This window comes from Polistes canadensis, unplaced genomic scaffold, assembly GCF_001313835.1.
Source record: "Polistes canadensis isolate GaletaPanama2010 unplaced genomic scaffold, ASM131383v1 scaffold_2, whole genome shotgun sequence".
NCBI classification, from domain to species: Eukaryota; Metazoa; Arthropoda; class Insecta; order Hymenoptera; family Vespidae; genus Polistes; species Polistes canadensis.
The window spans coordinates 734,318-747,804 of record NW_014569549.1 but is presented as its reverse complement, the minus strand read 5'-3'; the positions used below and the strand labels follow the sequence as shown (position 1 = coordinate 747,804).

Genomic DNA, 13,487 nt, shown 5'->3' with positions numbered 1-13,487 from the left:
TCAAAATTATTAGTTGGATGATAAAAAATGAATGTTAATGTTTTGAAATTTAACCCAGTTTATTATTAATCTGTACAAGGTAGTAATCCATAATAATGTAACAAATTAACACAATGTGTTGCATTGACACCTTTACGCAATATTTTGTAATGACGAGCTTGCGATAAATCTACTACCGTAGAGCCTCTTCTTTTTGATGGATTAAGTTTTTTCATAACATCCGCTTGGTGGTAAAATATTCCTCCTAATTTTGGCCATAATTCGGTAAATTCTTCTGGATGCACGCTACTTAATTTATTGCTTTCATTAGCACTGGTAAGCGCCAATGGTCCAACTATTTTAGCAACAGATCTAACAAATTTATAATCAGGTACTCTAATGCCAACGTTATTGATTCCAGGATTTAAAGATGGATTCAATGCTTCTGTTCGTTTTAATACAATAGTATATGGTCCTGGCAATAAATTCTCTATTAATCTGGATGGTAATTCATTTACGATTCCCCATTTGTGAATTTCATTAACATTATCAACGCAAATGGCCAATGGTTTACGTTCATCTCTTTTTTTAATTTCATATAATTTCTTTATAGCTGTGTCATTGCTTACGATACCAGCAAATCCATAAATTGTATCAGTTGGAATAGCAATAATTTCTCCTCTTTTTAATAATTCTACAGCTGTTGCAACGCTTCTACTACCTCCAACGTACCAATGTTTCTCTTCTGAATCCAACATGTCTAATTGTTCCACAGCTGCATTTAAAAATATTTTCATAGGACCCATCTTTTTTGGATTCATAATTGTTCTCTTTTGACTCGTGTTCAAATATAACTATCACAAATCAAAAGGGAAATCCCAATCAATCTGGTGATACAAATAAAAAATACAATTATAAAATACCTTTACTCGCGCCAATTGTGACAACATTTTGGATTACAACACCGATAGAAGGTTGTCATAGGCTCATCAGCTGATCTCGTTTGGATTTGCATAAAATATGCACGTGGATTTGAACACTTTGGACAACGTTCATCCGTAGAGTCAACGTTTTCCCATGCAGCACTTCCTCCTAACACGTCGTCCACTTGTTTCAATTTTGGATAAGTGCGATAACTAACTTTACGAGATATGTTGAAAACATAAGGACATGTTCTACATGAAAATCTCAATCCTGTATACTCTTCAACATAAAGTACATTACCGCATGAGGAACAAAAAAGAAGCATAGCTATTTAATCCTATAATGTGTATTCCTGAAATGAATAGGATAATAATAAATAAGACTCATTATTAAAGCAATTATATATTAAAGTTTCATCAAAAAGTGAAATTAAATACTAACCTCAAATATAGAAACCTTACTCACGTTGAACGAGCAAGGTAATTTTGTTAAAACAATTATGATACATGAAAATAATTATTTAATATTTAACAAATAATTACAAAAGAAAGTTTTTATTTATTTTTACTTATTTTAAAAAAATATAAAAAAACAGTCAGAAATATCGTGATAAGTATGCAACGTGCTTACTAATTTTCGAGTGTTGCCGTGTAGCTGCCGGAAAAGTGCAGCAGGATAAAATTTCCCCTAGAAAAATGCATAACGTGATATTTACTCCCTCTACCGCTCTAAAATATATCACTAGTGTCACTAGTCTAGTTTAATATTCGGTCGAACGATTGTCACGCTATTTAATTTTTTGTAAACGTAACCAAACTTTGTTGCAAGTTTTTACGCTTAAGTGCGCGTGCACGTGTTATACAAACGTAGTATGTGTTACGTTATAATTGAATTAATCGAAAATAATAAATAAATTGCATGCAATATTAAAAGAAAATGGGCCCAACAAAAAATCAGGAGACTCATAGACCGGGGGCTTTTAAGCAAACTAATAAAGCTCATAAAACAGGAAGACACCGAAGTAAAGGAGTCATCAATAATGAGGTTAAAGGTATGTTGATAGTTTAATCTTAAATATAGTTTTTATTTTGCGAAATATGCACATATGAAAAATAATACTTATTTAAAATATAATTGAACATCTTATTATTTGTACGCAGGCAAACAAAGCGTAAAAGTAATATCCAAGCAAATTCATAAGAATTTAAACAGAGATGCTAGAAGACATCAGTCTTTGCAATTAAGAAAAAAAAAGATGGAAGAAATGTTAGCACAGAAGCGAAAGCTTGGTAAAGGATCCGACTCTGCACCTATTCTGATATGCATAATACCATTGCAAGAAGATTTGAAATTAGAAAATATTGTTTACAAATTGAAAACTGCAGATGATACTATAAACTTTTATAGAAGCCACTGTGGTATTTTTCATATGAAGTAATTTCTCATACGTTTAATATATATTAGATAGTTCTAAAAGTTTCTTGTTTTATATATATATATATATCTGGGATTAAATAAAAAAATGCTAATATAATTATTATTTATATTTTATAGTATACCTAGAATGAAACAACGTTTCTCAATAATCATTCCTCCTATTAATGATTTTTATGGAATATTGGATGCAGTTAAGGTCGCAAACACTGTGCTATTTGTTACTTCTGCTATCAATACGTTCAATGGAACCGTAACAGAAGAAATTATAGATAAATTTGGCAATGAAATATTATATGCTTGTTTATTACAAGGTTTACCTACTTCTATCGTTGCTGCTATCAATGTAGACAAACTCCCTTCCAAGGTACATATACAAATAGTTTATCTATAAGCTATTCCTATATTATTTTTATGACAAAGTCACAATTATTAAATATATTTTGTTTTATATCATAGATACATCAAGGCTATAAACAACGTGTAATACAGAGTATTTCAAAGTATCTACCGGAAGAAAAAGTATTCTCTTTGGATACCCCCACTGATTCATTAAATGTTTTACGGCGGGCAGCTACACAAAAACAAAGAACTGTAACATACAGAACAAAAAGACCATACTTATTAGCCGATCAATTAAAGTATATTTCTAATGAGGTACATATAGAAAATGTATTATCCTAATGTAATTGTATGATCATTAATTAATCAATAGTGTTTGATAAAGAATTGTTTTTTTATTTCAGAGTTCGGATGATCAAGGAACTCTACAGATCACAGGATATTTACAAGGTTCACCAATATCTGTGAACGGTTTAATACATATCCCTGGTTTTAAAGATTTTCAATTGTTACAAATTGATCTCATCAATGACCCGTATGAGATAAGGAATAATAAGCAGCTTAAACAATCTGAGCCTTCTCCAATGACTGTAATAATGGATAATGAATTTTTATTTCCTGACATGGAAAATCATGCAAATTTTCGTGTAAATTGTCGTGTAAAATCCCACCTACAGATGACTTGCATTATGACACTAGCTTATGCAAATCCCAATAAACAAGTGAGTTACTGTCTGATACATGCATGTTCGGTTAAATTTTTTCAAGACTTAGAGGATTTATGATTGTGTTTAGGAATCGCTTGAAAGTGAAAATATACCAGATTTAATGGATGCAGAACAAACTTGGCCAACCGAGGAAGAATTAGCACAGGCTGAGGCTGCTCAGAAGAAAAAGATTGTTAAAGTGGTACCAAAAGGAACCTCTGCGTACCAAGCAGCTTGGATTCCTGACGAGGACGCTGGTGTGTACATGTTATATAATTTAATATAAATATATATTGCCTGACTTGATATTTTTAATTTATTTATAAATAAATACTTTATCGTAGAAGATTTGAGCGAATGCTCGGAGAACGAATCCGAAGATAAAATGTCTGTGGATGATGCAAATTCTCAAGCAGATAACGAAACTAACATGGCATCCGATGATGAAGAATATGAAACTATAACGATATCGGAGGCAGCATTTGATGAATGTAAATACGATCAGGATATCGACATGATGGAAGAAAAGGAAGCTATGGAGAAAATAAATCGTAGGTTCGAAATGCGTATAGAAATATTTTAATGACTAATTGTACAATATAATCATCTTATAATATTTTCATATAAACAGGAGCAAAGTTGGACGCCCAATTTCCCGACGAAATAGATACACCTCAGAATATGTTGGCTAAAGTTAGATTCCAAAAGTATCGCGGACTTGAATCATTTCGTACAAGTCCTTGGGATCCCAAAGAAAATTTACCGCCGGAATATGCACGAATATATCAATTTGAAAATTTTGATCGAACGCGTAAACGAATATTTAAAAAGATAAATCCAAAAAATGAAATAAAGAACTGTTTTCAGGGAATGAATACAGCTTTGGTAAGTAGAATTAATAGAATAATTCTTTTATAATTACTTTCGTGTATTAAATAAAATAAAAATATTAATATATATATGTAATAATATTTACAGCCTGGTTGGTACATTAAACTTCATGTTGCCAATGTTTCTAGAACTACTTTTACTGACCTTAGTATATCAGACAACCGACCAGTAATCGTCTTTGGATTACTTCCAAATGAACAGAAAATGTCTCTTTTAAATATTGTATTAAAACACGCTAATGTCTATCAACAAGCTATAAAGTCTAAGGAGAGATTAGTGTTCCAATGTGGGTTCCGAAGATTTTCGGCTTGTCCAATATTCAGCCAACATACAAACGGATCTAAGCACAAGGTACATTAATAAATAAAATTACATTTAAAACCAGTAATCATAATTAATTAATAATTAATTTATTAAATCCTATTCTAGTATGAGAGATTTTTCCGTCCAGAAATGATTGTAGTTGCGAGCATGTATGCACCAATTATTTTCCCGCCGTGTCCGGTTTTATGCTTCATTGAACATAAAGATGGTAGAGTAAGTAAAAATAGTTTTTTGTTAGTAACTGAATTTGACTCATGTACGTTTGTAGTGTAATTGCCACTTAATACACTATACATGGTACTTAATATATTAACGAAAACATTATTTTCTTTTTTTTTTTTAAGGAACTAATTGCTAGTGGAAGTGTTCTATCTGTCAATCCAGACAGAATTGTCGTAAAAAGGGTGGTTCTCAGCGGGCATCCCTTTAAAGTACACAAAAATTCTGCTATAGTGAGATTTATGTTTTTCAATCGCGAAGATATCAATTGGTTTAAACCCGTGCAACTTAGGACAAAATACGGACGCAGAGGACACATTAAAGAGCCATTAGGTATAATACAAATCTCAATTATTATAGCTGTACAATTCAAGGAAGATACAGAAGTGAATTAAATTAATTAAAATCCTTTGATGGATATTTACAGGTACGCACGGCCACATGAAATGTTTTTTTAACGGACAGTTGAAATCTCAAGACACCATATTGATGAATCTTTATAAACGGGTATTTCCCAAATGGACGTACGAACCTTTGACGTAGAAGCTACCATTAGAAAATACTTTACTACGGTAGATTAATAATGGAAATCTAATTTACGTTTAAATAATTATAACTTCAATTTATGTTGATTTAGTAACAGGATAACTCAAAGTTATGCGATTTATTTCGATTTTAATGAAAAATAGTAATTCATTTATTATATAATATTAATTAAACAGATATGTTGGATCTTCTTCTTGTACGAGTCCTAACAGGCTGTAGGCTTCGTATACGAAGATAACTCAACCGGCGTTCTCTCTCGTGTTCCTCCATGGTAATTTTGTTTAACAGAAGAGGGCCAGATATCATCATAATAATAGCACCTAGTGGTGCTAAAAATATTACAGCTACGATTGAAATTCTAACCACATCGAGCGCCAGTTCGATGTGTTCTGGATCTTCTTCTGTTGTTCGTTGATAAGCCATTGGTGCCAATGCAGCCTACAGAATTTTAAATTAATTTTTTCAATTATTTTTTTATCATTTCTCCTGAGTATAACAGTAATTATAACAGTGAACTAAATGAAACAATTTGAAAAATTTGTTTTATGATTAATTTTGTATCACATCGATAATTAATATTCAAAAATAAATCATAAAATAAATTTTAACAATTATAATAGCAATTATTTTTAAGACCATTGAGAATAAATTAAATAAATATCAACCTGAAGAGTACCCTTAGGGATCCAAGCAAGAGCGATGAAAGTTCTTTCCTTCCAAGAAAAGTGGGTCTTAATTGTTGATAAAATGGCGGTGATGCAACGTGTCTAAATAAATTAATTTTCCAAAATTAATAAAAGATCTCGTCGTAATTTATATTTACAAAGAAAAGCTTACTATTAGACCGATGAGTATGCAAGTACAATAAAGACCAAATCTTGATAAAGACCAATCCTTAAAATCAATATCAGCTCCAATAACACCAACCAAAACAGGCTGCATAAAGTGCCAGAGGAAGAATGCTGCTTTTTTAAGTGGTGTTGTCTGTTGCATGTAATGTTTTTTTGTTTGTTCCCTTCTGTTTAAATTTATTTTTGCCTAATTTTCTTTTTACATTCATAAATGTACAATAAAAAGCTTACGTTATAAGATACTGTTAATATTCTCCATCCCGTGATAGCAACAAAGGACATTATTATTATAGCAATGTATGGTGCACCAGAAACTGGAAGTTTTGATGTTGATGCGGTACACATTAAAGCAGCTATTACCAAGTTTGATAATCTATACCATGTTGCGTATTTCTAAATTTTGTACGTTCCAAATGTTATATTTAAATCAATTCGATTTTGTTATAAAACAAAATTACGTAATATTTTCTTAACATTGATTTAAATGTAAAAATTTCTAATAACACAATTCAAATCTAAGTATTATATTTTAAAAATAAGAACAATCATTGTACATGATTACGATGAGGGAAAAAGGCCAAAAAAATACCAAGAAGGAATCCTGTCAAAACACCTAGAATAATATCTCGAAAACCACTTGGTATATACGACCACCACTTGGTTAGACGTTTATCTGCAACAAATTATTCCGTTTTATTTTACGAACTAATATAATGGATAAATGATTAGAAAATTATCAGATGAATTTGTGCTTTATATAATATACACAAAAAAAAACAGACCTTTATAAATTAAGTACGTAATATTATAAAGTATTCGCTTACCACCAAAAACGGAGGCATAGAAAACAGAAAACAGTGAGAGGATGTGTACATCGTCGATGGAACTAGCTGCACTTAGTAATGAAGCTAATCCTTTATCTTCACCATAGCCACGTTCAGCAAGTGCTAGCATACAATTGACAGTGACAACAGGTGACATACAGGCAACGATTGCACTAGATAATCAAAATAATAATCTTTTTATTTGAATATGATCATTTCGATTATTTTTATGACATTTTATTAACGGGTTTGAGAAATCCTCATAAAATATCGCGCGTTCTAATTACCCAGTCATAAAAGCCCAGTTCCAAGGATAATCAAGGATATATTTGGTACAAATAGCAAGAATGAGCATTTCGATGGTACAGGGTACGATTGCAAGGATCATGACGAAAAGGGGGTGTCGACGAATCGGCGTGGTGGTCAATTGAAGACCAGCACGTATCATGATGAAAGTCAAACAAAAAGTTCGTATTTTCGCTATCGTCCTGATACCAAATTCCTGTCTAATGTTGTAAAAATTGGTGTTTCTCACGATTATACCGGCTAGGAGCATACCGAAAACGGGTGGAAGGTTCGCGTAAGGAATATAAGCGAGAGTCCATCCGAGAAGGTAAGAAAAAATAACAATAACAAAGAGACCGAAGCATTTGCCTTGAGGTAACATTGTTTCACCGAGAAGGAAGAATAAAGTTATCCAAGCCATCAGGATCATCGCTGTAATGGTTGCCAACCAGAACAAATTAGCCCAAGTTATTTCCGTGTCAAAACATTTTGAGATAGAATCGGTTACAACAATCTCGCGCAAAATTGGGTTGCAAAATGTCGCTCGAGAACAGCAGGTATTGTCGTCCTCTTCTTTCTCTTCTTCTTCTTCTTCTTGGTGGTCCTCCTCGGATTCTACTGAGGGTACATTTTTGTTGCGTACTTCCTTTAAATTCATTTTTACGAATCAGAGCTACATCCCCTGTTTGATATTTTACCGGTTTGTTGTTCATCAACATATGAGGATTTAAAAAAGAAATATAGGACACTTTTAATAAATAATTAAATAATATTTTATACAACGTGTTTATGTATATATATTATTATCGAAAGGGAAAGTAAGATTATACCATAATAGAATTTTTATTTCAAGCTAATCGATTCCCAACTTTAATGTTAGTCTCTTTTTTTGCAACGACAGGGATGAAAGAAGTCGTTATAGAATTTGTGTAGTAATTTCAATGAAAGGATAGGCAGACAAGTCTATCGTGCCGCTTCTCGATAGATACAAAATATTTGATTACTTATTTTACGGTCAGTTTAAATTTTGACCTTTGCCATTTATTTAATCAATCGTAAGAAAACGGGAGAATTCAAAATTCGATATAAAAATATCGAATATCGATAAATTATACTTTTGATAAAATCGATATGCTTAATTGATCGTGTAATTAAAACAGTTCGCTAACTTGTCGACCGTATCGATATTTATCGATGAGATGATTCGTATCATGGTAGCTTAACGATTATTATTTTATTAAAAAAAAATAAAAGATTATTATCTTCTTTTTTCTTTTTTTTTATCGACAATCATATCTTTTTGATCAACATTCTCGTTCGCATTTGATATATATATATTTGTTCGTAAGAATAATTTTTCAAAATAATTATTTTAAAAGTAATAAAAAATAAAGAAGAAAAGTATAGAGACTGGGGGTTGGGGGTGGGAGTGGGGGTGGAGTAGGAAGATCATCCATCATGGCAATCCATTCGGTTGGCGTAAACTTGTTTATTTTTTTCTTCTATTTTTTCTTTTTCTTCGTAGGCGTCTGTAGATTGCTATTAGCACTCACCCCTAAGGATTCTAAGAGAGACTTTTGCGCCCTCTTGCGGATCATTTACCCCGGCCAACATCCCCCTCCGAGCAGTTAGGTTCGCGCGAGAGAGGAATATTCAGTTTGCGAACGGTGCTCGTCACGATCGTGCTGAAATTCTTTATTCGAAGTGCAACAAATAAAATTTTATTTTTTTTCCCCCAAAATCCACGTTTCGTATAAACGGACGAGTACGCACACGCACACGCACAGTTTTTGTCATTTTGTCATTCATTTTGCGTACTTTTTCTTTTCATTTTTTTTTCCTCTCCCCTTTCCAAGTAATACGACAACCTATGTGAAACATTTAATCTTTTCTTTCTTCTACTACCCCCATTATTCTCTCTTTCTTTGTTTCTTTCATTTTTATTTTCTCAGACGCGTTCGATTATCCTTGGATATGTTCTGCTCGTGTTTTTTACCGTGGACGAGGTCAGTACGCATCTTTTACTATATTTATTATCCTTTTGTACAATCATTTTCATTTTCCATTTAAATGTCTTTTATGCAGGTGTGCAGGTATTTCTTTTTCTTTTTTTATATATATATATTTCCTTTTTTATTTTCTACGCAATAATTTTTATCGTTCTTTTGTATTTAGACAATTTTTAATTTTTTTTTCTTTTCTCTATTGTGCACCTACCCGCGTTATGCAGGTGGTACTTTTTGACAGATTAGCACGCTTCTTTTTATACATTTGTCTTCTTCTTTTTTTTATTACACATTAATGTTTCTCGTGTGCTTTTTTTTGTTTCATTCAACTTTTTCTTTTTTTTTTTTTGTTATTCTTCCTATTGCACCAACATGCATTATGCGGATGGTCTTTTTTTTTTTATTATAGGGTGTTCGACTTTAATCCGTTCACCTTTTATGGTTTCGATTATTGATCCTTAGAACTCTGAGGAGAACTTGGAAAAGCAACGTAATGTTGTTGGTATTTGTTTTATCTTCTTTTTTTTTTTTTCATTTTCATTTTTTCTCTCATATATTCTTTAGGTTGAATGATTTTATTTTTATTCTGGGCATATGCGTATACATATTTTAATTATTTATCATTGATAATAATTTTATATATAGATATATTTTTTAATATTCTAATAAATGATACACACACACACACATTCCTTGCAAGTTAATTAATAATTATCACACATTTCTTTTTTATATTTAAATAATGTTTGCCCTATATATATATATATATATATAATTGTATATATGTATATAATTATGTTTAATTAATATAATGAAATATTCTTTCATAATTATTTTTTCGACAAAGTTAGGAAATTATTTTTCATATAAAGTGAAATCATTTAAAATTATTTGTTGCATTTAATTGTTGCTAATAACAGACGTTTAATTATGTAAATTATTAATTCGTTCATTTAAAAACATTCCTAAAAAAAAAAAATACTACACATAATTTTTTTCTTATATATAGGAGCCAAATTATTATTACTTTTATTATTCGTTTTAAAAAGTGATACATAAAAGTATTACAAAAATTTCTTTTATTTAAATATAAAAAAAAAAGGAGAGCACGTTTTAACATTAAAATCAAAAGCAGAAATTTCAAGTTGTTCATTAAATGAAAAATAACGAACAGATATTAAAAACGTTTCAATTAAATCACGTAAAAATACTTAACCAAAAAAAAAAAGACAAGAAATGCAAGTAAGGTAGAAGGTGGGAGGTGTGTGGGTGAGGTTCACGAACGGCAGTGTCACGATCGGAAAGACATCTTTTTTCTTTCTTCGATAACATTGAGGAAGATAAAGAAAGAGAGTGAGAGAGAGAGAGAGAGAGCATCGGGCATTAAACGATCGACATTTTCTTGATTATTATCAATAAAACGCAATTGACAATAAAGGGTCTTTGAACTTTAGCATACGGTTTGGGCAATCGAGACGCGACGACGGTTATTGAATTAGTCTCTCAGAAGTCAGAATCAGTATTAGTAAAATAGCACTATTCGAAAATGAATATCTATTTTGGTTGTTGAAACGAAGTACTTTGGTTTAGCGATAGGGATGGTTGGACGTCAAGTGGATTTAAGGTTATTGAACTTGTTCATTGATCCCTCTTGAAGCAGCAGTAGCAGTAGGAGCACATCCACATCCACATTCACCAACCAACCAACCAACCGGTGGTGCATATCCACCAACCAACCAACCGGTGGTGGTGCAACCAACCATCGGCAGCCAGGCAGCATGCATCCTCGCGTGGGGAATCCTTTAATGCGCGTGCTGCTGGTTTCTTTTATTTTTCCAAGCGAGAGATCCTTGTCTTTTAACATTTTCCTATTTTTTTTCTCTCTTTTTTTCTTTCTTTTTTTTTTTTTTTTTTTTTTACACTTTACCAAGAAGGAGATCCTCGGTACGATTCTACCGGGATGTGGGTGGGGGATGGGGAGTTGATAACGATTTAGAGGTGCTTTCGTCCGATTAATAATAGAAGAGAAAAAAAGCAAACGTCCGTTCTAATCACTTTTTCTTTGGTGGCTTGAAATTATTTATTCATTTAGGATATATATATATATTATTTATATTTTTTTTATGTTCTGATCAAGTCTCTTTATGATCTATTAAACGTTACAATATTTTTTTGCGGGGGAGGGGGGTGGGGATTTTAAATGATTTATACATTTACGATTCTTGTCTGTCACTTTATCATGGGGGTGGAAGACAAAAAAGGGAAAGCAAAGAGTGTGGAGCGGGGATATAGGTTAAAATCAAAGGAAATATACTTTCGTAAATATTCAGAATAAATAAACGTTCTAGTTTTTGAGAACGGGATTCCTTCGATATATTCTAGAATGTTTCGGTTACCAGCGAACTTTTTACAATTCATAGAACTTTGTGGACCGGGACTTTATTTTCTGCACGAATGTAAAAAGCAAACGCTTCCTTTGAGAATGAATACGATCCTAACAGTGGATCCATTATTCGTCGAAGCTTCGATGTATTCAATATACGTATATATATAAAAGTTTAACGCGCGCTCGTGAGAACGTTTTTTCTTTTTTTAAACTAAGTTTTTTCTTTCTTTTCTTTTTTTACCTTTATCGAACTTTTCGACAAAGATCTTTCGAAAAATATACTTTTTTTCGTTTCCTCGCATAAAGAAATATTTGAAGATAAACTTTGCGTCACTTCACGATTTATATATATATATATTTTGTAATACAAAATGAATTGAAAATATGTATAATAAAAAAAAAAAAGAAATCATAAAATTACTTTAAATGATTATAACACACAGACATCATAAGTTTAAAAGCATGAACATAAACATCAGGAAAGTTTTCGTCAAGTAAAGGCTTACGTCGAAAGTTGAAACTATGTCGATGTAGGTCGAACCTAAGTAAGAAGAAACGTTCGTTCATCGTGGAAAAGCTCATCCAATTTATCTCCAATAAAGGGATACCGTTAAAACGGTCCATTATAGAACGAACACTATCGTGAACTATATTACGGTACTCTAAAGTTGTTATAAAAGGGTGTCGTATCTTATTCTTACGACATATTCGACGTTCAAAAATTGTCAAGGGTTGTTTAATCTCTTAACGAGATTATTCGATATTTTGTCAAATTGAAAAGAGAAAAACTAAATAAAATTTACGATAGATACGTTATTTTCTCAACGTTTGCGTTATTAAATTTAATATTTAATTTTTTCTTTTATTTCCTTTAAACAATAAAAGATATTCGATGAATAAGATTTAACCGATAAAAATCATTATAAAAGGATAATAATATTCCGCGTAGAATATTGTCATGTGTCCGTCGTATTTGAAAAAATAAAATGAAATAAGAATCTACTTCATTTTGAATCCGCCATGTTGAAAAAAGGAAATTTTAAGAAAGAATAATTCTGATTGAACGATCCCGCGGCGGCTATCTTCTTTTTCTTACGAATAAGATTATTTTTTGCAATAAAAAGAACACTTTTCTTCGAAGTTTATTTTGTACAAAATCAATAAACAAACAAGCAAGGATTATTTTTTGATCGTACGAATTTTCGTTTCGTTCGGGGTGGTAGGGGTATTTTGATTGGGTGATATGATTACGCGGCCAATTTATTTTACAGGTTGCATACGGGCAAATCGTCGCAATGCGTATACACCGGGACTCGACTCGATCAGCGGTTGCGCTTGCGGCGAGACGACTGTCAAATAATGACACCGAGCAAACATTGCAGCACTAAACTACTTTATGCGTTAACTAGGCCCCTCCGTTAATTATAAAATATCCAACGTCGAGACACCTGCTGTTCTTCTCTCTCTCTTTCTCTCTTTCCCTCTTCATTATATCTTCGTGCAATTATAATTTTAAGCCTCTTTCTTTTAATCCTGTTTTGGTCACTCATTCGAAACTTTGGGGTTTAACAAAAAAAAAAAAGAATTCACGTTAAAGCTAACCCCGGTTTTTTATTTCTTTTTTTTATTCTTTTTTTCATTAGGACACCCAACCCCGAGTTTGAACAAAATTCTCGTAAACGTTTGTCTCCCTTCCCTCCTCCTTTTTTTCTTTTTCTTTCAACGACAAATTTTTTCCCCGATCTTATTAGCATTGATTGGATATAAAT

General features: G+C 31.8%; 3 protein-coding genes and 1 long non-coding RNA gene across 7 annotated transcripts in view; 2 read left to right on the top strand and 2 right to left on the bottom strand.

Moving 5' to 3' along the window:
- Positions 1–40: 40 nt before the first annotated feature.
- On the bottom strand, positions 41–1,573 carry LOC106785391 (DNA-directed RNA polymerase III subunit RPC10-like). 3 transcript variants are annotated; one of them, XM_014745812.1, is made up of 3 exons: positions 1,345–1,573; positions 903–1,255; positions 41–833 (listed from the first exon to the last, which is right to left on the bottom strand). In XM_014745812.1, the coding sequence occupies exons 2-3, from the start codon at positions 927–929 to the stop codon at positions 66–68; spliced, it is 795 nt and encodes a 264-aa protein (XP_014601298.1). In that variant the 5' UTR covers positions 930–1,255; positions 1,345–1,573; the 3' UTR covers positions 41–65. The 3 variants fall into 3 exon arrangements, with proteins under 3 accessions (XP_014601298.1, XP_014601306.1, XP_014601315.1); XM_014745829.1 differs by having other exon boundaries at positions 267–754; XM_014745820.1 differs by lacking the exon at positions 1,345–1,573 and having other exon boundaries at positions 41–754; positions 903–1,132.
- A 152-nt stretch (positions 1,574–1,725) lies between these two features.
- On the top strand, positions 1,726–6,286 carry LOC106785433 (pre-rRNA-processing protein TSR1 homolog). Of its 2 annotated transcripts, none has more exons than XM_014745920.1 (12): positions 1,726–1,954; positions 2,064–2,337; positions 2,458–2,704; positions 2,797–2,994; positions 3,084–3,401; positions 3,475–3,643; positions 3,734–3,937; positions 4,018–4,271; positions 4,365–4,628; positions 4,707–4,814; positions 4,946–5,153; positions 5,248–6,286. In XM_014745920.1, exons 1-12 carry the CDS (start codon positions 1,840–1,842, stop codon positions 5,361–5,363), a joined length of 2,475 nt encoding a protein of 824 aa, XP_014601406.1. In that variant the 5' UTR covers positions 1,726–1,839; the 3' UTR covers positions 5,364–6,286. The 2 variants fall into 2 exon arrangements, with proteins under 2 accessions (XP_014601406.1, XP_014601398.1); XM_014745912.1 differs by having other exon boundaries at positions 3,731–3,937.
- Positions 5,519–7,984, bottom strand: LOC106784683 (sodium/hydrogen exchanger 9B1-like). The gene is made up of 7 exons (XM_014744490.1): positions 7,329–7,984; positions 7,042–7,214; positions 6,772–6,890; positions 6,449–6,610; positions 6,204–6,350; positions 6,032–6,133; positions 5,519–5,804 (listed from the first exon to the last, which is right to left on the bottom strand). The coding sequence occupies exons 1-7, from the start codon at positions 7,982–7,984 to the stop codon at positions 5,535–5,537; spliced, it is 1,629 nt and encodes a 542-aa protein (XP_014599976.1). The 3' UTR covers positions 5,519–5,534.
- Positions 7,985–8,948: 964 nt separating this feature from the next.
- LOC106785002 overlaps positions 8,949–13,487 on the top strand; it is an 86,364-nt gene continuing 81,825 nt past the window's right edge. Inside the window, exon 1 of the long non-coding RNA XR_001381474.1 lies at positions 8,949–9,332. This is a non-coding gene — a long non-coding RNA (uncharacterized LOC106785002). The remainder of the gene's footprint in view (positions 9,333–13,487) is intronic.

What these genes read in the sequence shown, in the direction of transcription:
- LOC106785391 (XM_014745812.1), bottom strand. Translation starts at nt 929, where the DNA reads ATGTTGTCACAATTGGCGCGAGTAAAG. An exon ending in CACAATTGGCGCGAGTAAAG is followed by an intron (nt 834 to 902) that starts GTATTTTATAAT and finishes GATTTGTGATAG; the next exon opens with TTATATTTGAACACGAGTCA.
- LOC106785433 (XM_014745912.1), top strand. Translation starts at nt 1,840, where the DNA reads ATGGGCCCAACAAAAAATCAGGAGACTCATAGACCGGGGGCTTTTAAG. An exon ending in TGTGGTATTTTTCATATGAA is followed by an intron (nt 2,338 to 2,457) that starts GTAATTTCTCAT and finishes TATATTTTATAG; the next exon opens with TATACCTAGAATGAAACAAC. An exon ending in ATGCAAATCCCAATAAACAA is followed by an intron (nt 3,402 to 3,474) that starts GTGAGTTACTGT and finishes GATTGTGTTTAG; the next exon opens with GAATCGCTTGAAAGTGAAAA.
- LOC106784683 (XM_014744490.1), bottom strand. Translation starts at nt 7,984, where the DNA reads ATGAATTTAAAGGAAGTACGCAACAAAAATGTACCCTCAGTAGAATCC. An exon ending in TTTTCCCTCATCGTAATCAT is followed by an intron (nt 6,611 to 6,771) that starts GTACAATGATTG and finishes TACAAAATTTAG; the next exon opens with AAATACGCAACATGGTATAG. An exon ending in TCCCTAAGGGTACTCTTCAG is followed by an intron (nt 5,805 to 6,031) that starts GTTGATATTTAT and finishes AAAATTCTGTAG; the next exon opens with GCTGCATTGGCACCAATGGC.